Genomic DNA, 12,838 nt, shown 5'->3' with positions numbered 1-12,838 from the left:
CTAATAACCAAACGTCTCCAAAAGATTAGTAAGGATCCGGTTAGCCAGACCCAGCAGGGTCGTGTTTTGGGAGACTAATGTCACCAGTATGGGGTCTAGTGTGTAACCGTCCCATGAATGCCTTAATGAATGAATATTTGATATCCTTATGTCACTAAACAAGTGTCTGCCCAGAGGCCTAGGCCTGTCCATGACAAAGTGAGGTCAAGGACCTGACCTAAAGGGGCACAAAAAGGGTGTCCTTACAATGGAGATTGTGTGGCAAACACGTCATATCTATAATTATGCACAAAAAAAAAATCACCACGTCCACACAATTGCATAATTTCAGTAGCCCTCTCCATATCTCAAACTGCACATGTCTGTATATCATTCTCGTCCATCTGCCTCGCGGGCGAGTAAAAACAATGGAAGGAAAATGGACATCATAAAGCAGTCTGGGTACTTTTCTGGTTCCAATGACGTCACAAGGATGCTACTTCCAGCACCAAAATGGAGCCCGTGCCCCATACTGGAGAACTATTGAAACATTTCAGGATTCAGTCTGTCGCCTGCAATATTCAAAAGGGGAGGAATCTACAGTATCTACCGGATAGTTACTGAAGGTAGGTAACTTTTTGATCTTTGCAAAACCAGTAGAGCTCTACTTTGAGGCAGATTAAAATGGTGATGTGTCATTGGACCCTCAGTGCCTGTAACTTTAAGAGGGCCTCTGATCGCACAGACATCAGATTACATTTTAAGCTTAGCTTTTTAATCAATTTTTAGCATGATAAATTACTACAACAAAGCAATCCCAGAAGACCAGGGTCTAAAATAGTAAAGAGACAATAAAGACCCAAACTGCAACACAACGCATTCAGATGGCAACTACCAGAAATAAAATACAAATAGCAAGAGTAGACTAGCTTATGCTTATTTTACCAATATAAGACTGCTAAGAAAAGAGGATCCACCTGACAAAACCCCCACCCCAAACCCCGAGAGAGGTTTTAAAACCTCTCAGAAACAACATTAAATGATGCTACCATTGCACAATAAGAAGTTTCACATAGCTAGTGAGAGTGAGAAGGGGGATGGGTGGTTTTGGTTTACATCCACCATGTCCCGCTAAAATGGAAAGAGATGCAGCCATACTGGAGTACCTTGCAATTTCGTGTTGATTTTTATGTATACACAACATAATATATTGAGCTAGTGATGGTTTATGTGTGTGTTTCCCAAAAGAATATTGATTACCCAAATTTGTCAAACAATTAGCTTGGAACATAACCTAAAAAATAAAGACGGATTTCAAGAATTGGATGCGAAATACAGTTTAAGCAACTACGATATTATCGCTCACATACAGAGCAAACTACAACCAACGCACTTTCAATCGGGCATTCCAAAGGATGCACAGTACCTGATGCAACCATATTAGTAAATTGCCTTATCAGGGGTGTGGAGTATTTTATAGATCAGGGGTTTCCAACATTTGCTGTAACAAGAGCTGCTTATGTGAGATGAAAATCATCCTAAACTACTATTTGTGACCAGCCCATCCAAGGTTGTCAGCAGTGATCACATCAGTGGATTAGGCAGAGCTGCCAACAGTAAAAGTAAACGAACATTGGCAAAGCCAAAAGGTCTTGCCTAGGCAATAGTTACTGGCTTTGCCAATGTGTTTTAGCCATGTTGTTCACCACTGTGGCTGCTGTTTAGCATGGCTAAAAGCTAGTGGCATAGAGGAGAGTCCCTTGAAGTGTCAGAGTGAAATGGCAAAGAGCAGAGTGTTGTGTACTGAAGTGGAATAGTGTGGATTCACAGAGTGGTATACACTGCAGAGGCGTAGAGTGTGTGATTGCATTCAGCCGCGTACCGTTCAGCATCACAGAATGCAGTGGTGTAGACTAGAGTGGTTCATCGATGAGTGGTGCAGTGATGCAAAGTGGCGTGGAGTGATGCAAAGAGCAGTGGAGCAGAGTAGTGCAGTGGCATAGGGTGCAGAGTAGAGTCAAGAGGCAGAGTGCAGTAGTGCAGAGTAGAGTATAATGCTGTAGATTGCAGTGGGGTGGAGTAGAGTGCAGTGCAGTGCAGTGGTGTATAGTGGCGTACAGTACAATAATGCAGAGTAGAGCGCAGTTCTGTGGAGTAGAGGGGCATTGAATGCAGTGGCATAGAGTAAATAGTTTCAGAATAGAGTGAAGTACCATAGAGTGGAATGGTGCAGGGTAGATTGCAGTTGCAGAGTATAATGTTGTAGAGTTAAGTGGTGTAGAGTTCAGTAGCATAGAGTACAGAGTAGATTAGAGTGGCGTGCAGTGGATTGTTGTAGAGTGCAGGGGCAGAGAGTGGAGTGTTACAGCGTAAAGAGCATTGGCGTGGAGTCTATTGACAGAGTGCAGTGGCGTAGATTGCAGAATTACAGAGTGCAGTAGAGTACAAGGGCGTAGAGTGGAGTTGTGCAGAGTAGGCTTGTATGGTCTAGACCAGAGTGGTGTAGAGTGCAATGGTGCAGAGTGCATTGGTATAAAGTAGAGTGGCAAGGAGTGTGTTGGCGTAGAGTGGGACAGGGTAGAGTACAGAGGCATATCAGAGTGGAGTCGTGCATTGGCGTGGTGTAAAGTAGAGATGTGCAGAGGAGAGTGCAGTGGTGCAGAGTAAAGTGGAGTAGCGTAGAGCAGAGTATGCATGGTAGCAGACAACCATTACAAACAACACATTTTCAACTGAAATTACCATTACATATGCACAGACATACAGTTTTACTAATAAAACTATACAGTGCACGAACAAAAACGTGTGGTAACTGCATCACATATCGTAATGATTTGTTTATATTAAAGTATGTTTCCAACACACTTCAGACATAAGAAAATGTGCTTCATTTATGTTCCTAATTCTGAAATACTTACACAGTTCATTTAAATGTTGTGTGCTAGGAAAACAAACCTTTCCTACTCCATTAGCCAGCACGATTGCCACACAAATCATCTCACTTTTAAGTCAGGTAAAGAAAAGTAAACAAGCGCCCTCGGAAGACAACACCTAACATTTACCTCAGTCTTTGAATGCCCAGTAAACGTGACAAGATAAGTAAGATTTAAAGGCCTAGTTACAGAAAGGGAGTTTGTGGAAGAATACAGTACACACACTTTAGGCATAGCGAAGGATGAAGTGAACCTGGAGCGCCTAAAGCATTAAGGATAGCAAGTAGAAGGCCAGAATATGTGAGTTACAAATCACAAAGTCAGTAGTAATCAACTGGTTGAATGCATTCCTAGGTCAACTTTCTGAAAGTCCCCAGGATGTATTTAGCACGCACTATCAATTTGAAATGCCTCTACATGGGTACCAGCCACAGCTGGAACCCGACTGGCACCAAGATAATAAACTGAGTACTAAGTTTCTCCAACTCAAATATTAACTTTAAAGGCATTTTGAAAATTCAACCATTTTTTTCCAAACATCTGCTTTGGAGTTCTGAAAATTCACACATTTCCTTCTTAAATGTGGGCTTTTAAATGTTGGTTTACATATAATAATTCAACCAAGCAAAATCTGTAATATTAGTAGGCTGGGTTGCACACAGAAAGTTACTAGTAGCTCAGGAGGCACTCGTCGGAGACACCTGTACATGATACAAACTTCATAGCTACCTTCTTAAACCACTCAGAAAGTGATTGGGCCTCGCAATGTGTAGGAAAGCAGTATACACATACAAAATAAAAAAACATAGGAAATCAGTATACAAATACTAAATATAAAAACAATGTCAGGAACTGGGCGGGGCCTCGGAAGCAACCGTAGTTATTGCTTGCCTCACCCAATATGCTACTGAGATTTTTTTTAAGTAGATGCCTGAGACACTTTTGTTGACGCATACAACATAAAAATCGAGAACGGAAGTAACACTAATTACGCACATCGTATGTACAATCAGGACAATCATTAAGCGCACGCTAAGTTGATCCCCTTGGATAACTGTACAGATAATTGAAGTAAACATGCAAAATATGGCTCTCACATACACAATGCATTTGTTGTCCAGGGCAAAACTGTGGCAGACCCGGTGCAAATGTTTTTACCCTCCACAAAATGGCTTATGAATGTTCAAAGCAGAGGCTTGGGATGGGGCTTAAAATATATCACACTCACTAATAAAGGATAAAAGGTGAACGGGGTGCACTCACAGGAAGGGCATTGAGCTCGATAAGGGAAGCGCCTCTAATAAAACAAATAAGTGATTCTGAACTGCATTTTATTCACAAGCCACCCGGGGTGAATCCTCGCGAAGTGGGGGCGGGGAGGCGGTGGTAAAGCACAACCACCTTTAATGAGACAAGTGCACATTGCAAACACGTTCACAGTGCAGAATAAGGACACCCCTTCTCGCACACTTTACACTTAACTGGTTTCACAAACTCAGGAAGGTGTGGGTCATGGCCACAATACACAACAATCACTCCGAAGATAAAATGCAGTGTAATCCGTAACTGAATACACTACACTGCAAGATACGGGCACAGATCAAAGCAAATGCCATTTACGGAGAATTGTGTAGGATTCTTTACTGAACGCAGCAAAGACAGGGGGGGGGGGCGCATACGAACACGCCGAGTACAGTAAGGGGTGTAGAGCCTAATGTCGCGCACTATAACTACGGCCCCCCAAAAGCAAACATTCTGATGCAAAACACGCACGGATATTGGTAGACGGTGGCGGGCTAGGTATGAAGGTAAACGAATCATCCTATGCACGGGGAACAAATAGGTGCAACAGAAATGCACAACTGCAACTATTCGGTTTATTCCTAGTCAACTACGACCCCAAAGAAGGTTGTTGAAGAACGAAAGAAAGCGTATATGCACAACCTCTACGAGAACACACGGGTGCAAATTCGAACGGGACACACAGTTATTATCAATGCAAGGCGATTTGGGGCACATCGGTTCATTGTGAGAGGGAGATCTGACTGTCTACGGCACCAACTGATCGGGGGCAGATTGAGCTCCCACCCCTGTCGCGTGCTCGACACAGTAGCACAGTCCCTCCATCGGCACCCCACTCCCCCTGCTCCTGTGCTGGGTTCCCCTCCCTGAGCAGGAGAGGCGCATGGGGTGGGTATGGGGAGAGGCAGGGAGGGGAGGGAGAGGAGGAAAGCCAGGAAGGGAGGGGGTAGAAAGGGATGGAGGGCCCTCTCCACCCGCTCACCACAGGCCTCTCCTTCCTCCTCCCTCCCTCCCCTGCACCTCTTCCTCCTTTAACAGCACACATTGCAACATTTACCCTCGCAAGTACTCCCTCCCCTCTACAAGCAAAACCCAACAGCCCTATTTATGGCTCTCCTCCTTCTTCCTTCCCCACCCTTTTAAATATTTTTTATTTTGTATTACCTGGAATATGAAGCTGCTCCAGTTTGCATCCATGGCTCCAAATATATATTTATATATTTTTCCCTCCTCTCCCCCTGGTCCAAGAAGGGAGGAAAAAAAAGAAAAAAATCCCCCACTTCTCCTCCCTCCCCCTTTTTCCTCCTTCTCCAGAGTAGCTTTCACTGCCCCCTAATGGTGGCTTGGTTGCAGATGGGGGAGGGGATTAGCACAGAAAATAGATTAGTCTTAGATCATTGAAAGAATGACTGCGCAGATAGGGATATCAGCCGATAGGCTATTTTGCAACCCACTACATCACTGAAATCTTATATTTTCACAGTTCATTTATTTATTTTTGCAGACAGAACATGGCTGCTGAACCCTGACCTCCAGCCTAAAAAAATCCAGGCTGTACCATTAAATACCTTGCACAAAAAGGGTAGATTGTTAAACGTTATGCCTCATTTCAGTGCATGGGTTTAAAAGGAAGGAATTATTGACGTACAAACGAAATGATCATATTGCATAGTCAAACGATGCAGCCTGAGCTGGGTTGTTTAAGCAACCCTTGTCAATGGTCCCAGCTGCCTCCCCTCCCCTCCTCCTGCTCAAAGCTGTCGCAGCCATTGTTTGCAGCAGCAACAAAAAGCATTATATAACAGATTTTTCCAGGGCAAATCTACGTCTTAGGCTGAAGCAGGGCCAACCATTGTTATGACAACGTAACCCCAAAAATATGAAGCCTAGCGGGTATAATTGACGATTTTGCAAATGTGTTGTTCTTCTTTGCCATAAGCGGTGCTAGTTGCCTTAAAGGGGAGGCTGACTTCGTCACATCAACCATGGTCATTGACAGAGGGCTATTACTTGTGCGGAGGTTCTGGGTATTTTAGAATGGGTTTGGTTTTACACCCACCTTCAATTACTTTTATGGATTTTCTTCCAATAAGAAAAGTTCGCCCGCTACTGCAGGACGTTTTTCTTGCCGTGATGCATATATCTAAAGTAAATGAAACAAAATATAACCAACTGGACTGCCTTTCCAGTTATTTTTGGTGGCCATCTTGAATGAGTAACTTCCAATCCAACAAAATACGTACAACGGGACCAGTTTGGGGATAAAGTCTTTACTGGCAGTGCGAGATGGTGGGTGTCATCAGGTGCCTTGAGACAAATAAAACAATACATTTAACAAAGTTGCACGTATGCATTTCAATTGAGCGAACCCCATGTCCGACTTCCTATTTAACTCTTATTAATTAATAACAGGTTTACTATCCAACCAGCTAATATTAATTTTGATCTGCAGCATTTTTACATGCGTAATAAATCATGCTAATCAACTTATATTTTAATTCATTATTAATAAATATTAAGTGGGCTTGCTTGTCGGTTGATTCTGCCCAATGCAAGATGGCAGCTAGACAGTGCGTTTACAAGCTTGAAGGTAGCAATATTTGTCCGACAAATATTGTTGACATTAAAGGAGGCATTCATTTTCTGGTGAGAAGTACAAAGAAGGAGGGGGAGGAGGAGGCGCACATTGAGAGAGGAGTGGGTTTGGCTGCAATATGGGGTCAGTCTCCGCTGCACAGAGAGCCCCCCCCCCCCCCCCCCCCCACCCCCCGGGCGACATCAACACACTAACTGCAGAGTTGAAGTATCGACGACAGAAACCCAAAGAGAATACCTAAAGAGATTGATATGGTGGGCGGGAAGGTCGGCAATATCATTTAAGTTGAAATTAAACCATACCTGCGTTCCATACCGTAGAAAGCCAAAGAGAATACTTAAAGAGATTGATAATGATGGGCGGGAAGGTCGGCAAGATAATTTAAGTTGAAATGAAACCATAACTGCAATATATTGGTAACTATAGATCAATGTAACACAATTGACCAGGCGTTTACAATATGTGCACATTATTTATTTATGCATTTTTATATAGCGCAAACTTTACCCAAAGGTATCAGAGCGCTTTACAATATAACAAAGTAAATTACATAAGGAATGAGAGTAGCATGGAAGTAGGTAAAACTACTTATAGGTACTCGTGGAATTTACATGTTAGCAAGTTACATATACATTCACAATTATAAAAGCGAGAGGTAGCACGATTAGGGTTATACAACTACGGAGTACATGTTTACAAAATTGACCTCTTGTGAAAGTTATGTGACATTCAGGGTCATGACCTGGGTTAAGTTAAATCATTCACAGAGGTGTCTTTGGAAGAGAAGAGTTTTAAGATCGGTTTTGAAAATCCGGAAAGAGTCAGTGGTCTGAAGAGTTGGAGATAGTGAGTGTAGGAGGGTGGATACCTGACTATGGTTACCCCCAACTTTTTGCCTGGTGTTTTGCTGGTTTTTCGACTTAGTTGACCTGGGACCCTGCTATCCAGGGCCCCAGGCCTACTGTTCTCTCACTAAAATGGATTCCATGTACCCTAGGTACATATCCAATTGGTACTGGGCCACCTTATCAGACCCTGTAACTCAGGGCATAGGTGTACCCAGGGCCTACCAGGAGCTGCAGCATGTATTATGCCACCCCTGGCTGGCCATCTAAATCTGACACAACTGGCTGCACGACAGCTGGGGCAAAGTGGTGTAATCACCCTTTGCTGTAGATATAGTATACCTATATCTAACCCTAAAATGGACACATAGATTCCTATCAGTCACTCCTATGGCAGGCCTTAACAATCCTGAAGGCAGAGTGCGTGGAATCATGTGAGATGGTGCTCTGGCATGAGCTGAGCCCGTCTGCAGCTTGCAGAACCAAGTCCTAATAGCTGTTCTATGATAACGCGTACCATATACTCTTAAGTGCATTATAATCCTCGCGGTTATTTGCTATCTTTGGTATCGCTTTATCAAAACATGTCGAGTAAGGTGTCATACGAATTGGAATACTAACCCCTCGCCAATTCTGGCGACGGGGTTAGCATTCCACCCTTCTAGAGGGACACAACATGTATGTAACAGTGAACCCCGGTTAAAGTTAACTCGAGCCCAGCATCACAAAATGGATGCTGCCACCACAGACACAAGTCTGACCTCCTGCTGCTGGGAGTCCTTCCAGCGAGGAGAGCTTGGACAAAGGGTTTCCTGTCAGGGGCGGTGCTAGCACCGACACAGACAGGGTTTTGTGTATCCTAGGTAGGCAGGGCTGAATAGGAAGGTGACTGCAAGTGGCACCCCGGTGCTCACTATGCATCTGCCAGTCTAAACAGGTTCCAGGGGCACACCAGCCCCTGAGCTGGGGAAAGTCCGGCATGGGAGAGGGGTGTAACCACCCCCCTTCCTGGTCCCACCCATGGGCAGGACCTAGTCCCGTACCAGCCCCTTTCTTTAGTATAAAGGTGGGAGCGGGGACCCCTTCCAAATTAGATAATTCCGAATCTTGATGACTTTCCACGAAAGAACTCTTGAACCTTTCAGAAGACTCTCCCTTGTGGCTAAGGAGTAGCCACCCTGCACCCGCAGGCACCATCCAAGCATCGCGGTCTGCTGTAAGTTTCTCCTCCGGATCAAGACTGCCCAGCTCGACGAGAACCGGCTTCCCTGGCACCTCTGACCTCTACCTGCATCATCAGCCCAGCTGAGATTCGTGGGTGTGACGAGACCTCGAGGGACCGGCCCTCTTCAGGACTGCACAACGCTTGCCCAGCACGACTGCCGAGGGATCCTCGAGTGAGTGCTTTGGGGTGTGAGAAGCCCCAACCCTGAGCAGCTCCAGCACCAACGTTCAGCCTCCCAGCATCCACAAGATCTGCGTGGGGCCCTTCTGCTCTTTGCTGCTCACCGCGTTGTCTGGCTACTAGCCTTCTGGCTTGTGGCCTTCCCGACGACAAACGACGACATCAACAACTCTGGTTGCTCCAGACTGGCCCTTGCTCCCCTCCAACAGAGGAGCACCCGGACCCTCCTGGTCCACTCCAGATGCCATTTTAAGTCCACCGCGTGGGCTTGCATCTGCCAAGACTTGTTGCCCCAATCCTGGGTCCAGCGACGTCGACAGCAGATACCATCGTGGGACAGCTCGCACCTCCATCCTGGTCGCCGACAACGCCTCCTGGTCCGTGAGACCGCAGAGCCCAGCGTCGCCCACTCACCTGGTCGAGGTGACTCCATCCGGTGCCATCCTGGTGCCCATCTAATCACTGGCTAGTGATTCAGAACTTGGTCCCCTCTGCTTACAGGTGTCTTCCATCTTCGATCCAGGCTTGTATCACTTCGAACTTCAACACTGGTCGCCTGCCAGCAACTTCTTCTTTCAGGCTCCATAGACTGCAACGAGGATTCCCGACGTCTTTCCAGACCTATGCATCCGTAGCCCCTGGGCTAGGTAAACTCAGCATTTCGGTGCTCCAGCATAGCTTTGCTATCCAAAGGTCCAGATCCTTTTTCGTTTCAGCTCTACCTAGTCGGATTCGTCCGATAACACTAACTTTACGAAATCTAGCATCCATAGACTTTGTCCCGCATCCCGCGTAAGAGTGCACACTCTGCACCCGATCTCCCTAGGCCTCCTGCTAGTAATCTGAAGGTTCAGTAGTCAAGTTCTAGCGATCCTAAAGCCTATTAGAGTAGTACTTACCTGCTAGTAATTTCGCATTCCACTTTTGTAGTATATGGTTTTTCGTGCCCCTCGGGCATTTGTGTAAATTGTGCGACTTTGCGTATTTTCTTAAGAGCTTTGTATTGTGCTTAGCGCCCTGTCCTCATAAAGAGACCAGGGCTGTTGTGTTCTAAATAAATATACTTTATTTTCATAACAACTTGTGTGGTGTCCTTTCACTTGGTGTTCAAGGGGTATATGTGATGGTATAACAGCTGGCTTAACACGCCTTCTAGAGTTTAGCCTAAAGACTGCTCTTGTCCATGCTACTAGGATAGCTGGTCTAACGGTTGACTTACAACCAATCATCAATAAGGGTCGTTTGGAATGATACACAGTGATCACTAGAATAGTGAGCACTACATATCAGGCCAACTTCTCACATTGGTGAGCAGCGGTTGGGATTTGAGCTTGCTGTTGTTTTACCACACGTATCCTAAGAATATCATTGTGAAAGATCACATAAGTACCCAGGTACATATAACTTAGCTTAGAATACTCTGAGTTCTACTGAACCGGCTGTTGTAGTTCAACAGGGCCTAGCACACCCTGACTACAACTCTTAGCAAGGGATCAGTAGGTAAACAAACAGTGTAGGTAGGTGCATCACTTACACCACACTAGAAGCTTGTCGGACAAAGGAGGGAACTCAGAAGCCCCCTTGTGTCAGTGGACCCTCCACAGGTCACTTCACGATATGCTGCTCTTAGCTTCCAGGAGATGAGACAAATCTGTACATCCAGGAAGCTAAAACCGGGTTCTAACCCTACCATTCCCTTTCTGATTGGTCTCTTAGAGACTTATGATGCCAGGAGGACTGCCAACACAGATCCTTCTCATCCAGATGGGAATATGCCCCCCTTAGAGGGAACCTTTGGGGACCCTGACCTCCAAAACAATGGAACAGTGAGTGAAGGTGAGGAGGAGGATCAGGAGTTGTCAGAGGACGAGGCAGACAAGGGTCAGGTAGAAGTCAGTAGACTCACCAGGACCAACTTAAGTAGGCATGATAATGGATTTGGGGAACCCCCAGGGCCACTCTCAGGCAGACTTAACATTGGGAATGGACGAGTTAGGTCTCTATCCAGAGGCTCTAACAGATCCATTCGAACCAATGGCTCTCAGACCTCTTCTCGAAGAGGGATGTCATCCCCTGAGAGGAGGGAGCATGAAGCAAAGATGAGGGAGACCAATCTGAGGATTGAAAGGGAAGAACTTGCCCTGGCCAAAGAGAGGCTTGCCTTTGCTAGAGAGCAGAAATTGAGTGGGGTAGACCCCACTGGTGGCAGCATTTTACCTAGAGAAAAGGTCAGGAGTTTAGACACTAGACACCTGAGTAAGATAGTGCCCCCCTTTAAACAAGGGGATGATATCCACAAATGGATGACTGCTTTGGAGAGGGCTTGCACTGTCCAGTGTGTTCCCCAGAGTCAGTGGGCACCTATCTTGTGGCTCTCCTTTGAAGGCAAATGTAGAGATAAGCTCCTCACTATTAGAGCTGAGGATGCTAACAATTACCAAGTCCTGAAGAATACACTGGTTGATGGGTTTGGTTTAACCACTGAACAGTACAGGTTGATGTTCAGAGACACCCAGAAAACTCAGTCTCAGGATTGGACTGACTTTGTTGATTGTGCCACTAAGGCTTTTGAAGGCTGGCTACTGGGAAGTAAGGTTACTGATTTCAAAGGATTGTACAATCTAATTATGAGAGAGCAAATCTTAAGTAATTGTCAGAACCAGTTATTACACCAGCACCTGGTAGACTCTGATCTGACCTCTCCACAAGAATTGGGTAAGAGGGCAGACAAATGGGTCAGAACCAGGGTCAGGCCTAAGAACCAGGGTGGTGACCAAAAGAAGGAATCAACCAAGCCTCAAGAGAAGGGTGGGAATAAATCTTCTGATCAAACCACAGGGCCCCAAAAATCCTCTGAAAAGGGTGGGTCCCAAACTTCTCCCCCTACCCAAAAGAAACCTTATTGTCTTACCTTCAAACAGGTAGGCCATTATAAAAGACAGTAGTCGCCCAAAGGCCAACAACAATAAGGAGAACATACCCCCAAATAAAGCTTCCCATCCTCCTGTTACTACTAGTAGTAATCCCCCAGGTGGTGGGAGTGCCCCCAAAAATCTGGGTGCACTTTCTTTGGGAGTTCCTGGGGACTCTGGCCTAACCATGTCCCCTGACTTAGATACTCTTGTCTGTGAGACTGGCATGGGGTTTGCCAACTTCACAGCTTGTCCCAACACTTTGGGCAAGTACAGACAGGAGCCCCTCATCAATGGTTCAAAAGTTGAGGCCTATAGAGACACAGGGGCTAGCATCACCATGGTGACTGAGAGCCTAGTCCCCTCAAGGCAACTTATACCTGGAGCCACATACCAGGTAATGAACATTGATGGAGTGCAGAGAGATCATCCCATAGCAGTGGTAAATCTCAGCTGGGGAGGTGTCACTGGTCACAAGAGAGTGGCAGTGTCACCAAACTTGCCTGTAGAATGCCTACTGGGGAATGATTTAGAGATCTCAGCCTGGGCTGAGGTAGAGCAAGAACCCATTTTAAAATGGTAAACCTCCATGGTAAGGTTAGTGGGGCAGTGATAGCCACAGCCCCAGTCCAGAATGTCCTCCCTGAACAGGTCAGGAGGGCTGTGCCAGTCACAGCCCTATCCCAGAAAGATGCCTTTCCTGAACAGGTTGGCAAGGCTGTGATGGTCACAGCCCATACCCAAACTGAGTCCCTTCCTGAAAAGGTTGGTTGAGTTGTGATGGCCACAGCTCAAACTCAGACAGATAACAGTGTTGTGAAGCCTGAAACTATGGATTACTCCACTCAGACAGAGAGCATTGAGGA

At 45.8% G+C, this 12,838-nt stretch overlaps 1 protein-coding gene across 2 annotated transcripts in view; it reads right to left on the bottom strand.

The window, feature by feature from the left end:
* The window catches only part of MAZ (MYC associated zinc finger protein), a 144,760-nt gene extending 138,599 nt beyond the window's left edge, over positions 1–6,161 (bottom strand). For both annotated transcript variants that reach the window (XM_086950595.1, XM_086950596.1), the window contains exon 1: positions 5,379–6,161. In XM_086950595.1, coding sequence (XP_086806721.1) covers positions 5,379–5,411 — 33 coding nt within the window. In that variant the 5' untranslated portion in view covers positions 5,412–6,161. The remainder of the gene's footprint in view (positions 1–5,378) is intronic.
* Between the last annotated feature and the right edge of the window lie 6,677 nt (positions 6,162–12,838).

Source organism: Lissotriton vulgaris, unplaced genomic scaffold (assembly GCF_964263255.1).
Source record: "Lissotriton vulgaris unplaced genomic scaffold, aLisVul1.2 SCAFFOLD_1510, whole genome shotgun sequence".
NCBI lineage: Eukaryota > Metazoa > Chordata > Amphibia > Caudata > Salamandridae > Lissotriton > Lissotriton vulgaris.
The sequence above is the reverse complement of the archived record's forward strand: the minus strand, read 5'-3'. Positions and strand labels throughout refer to the sequence as shown.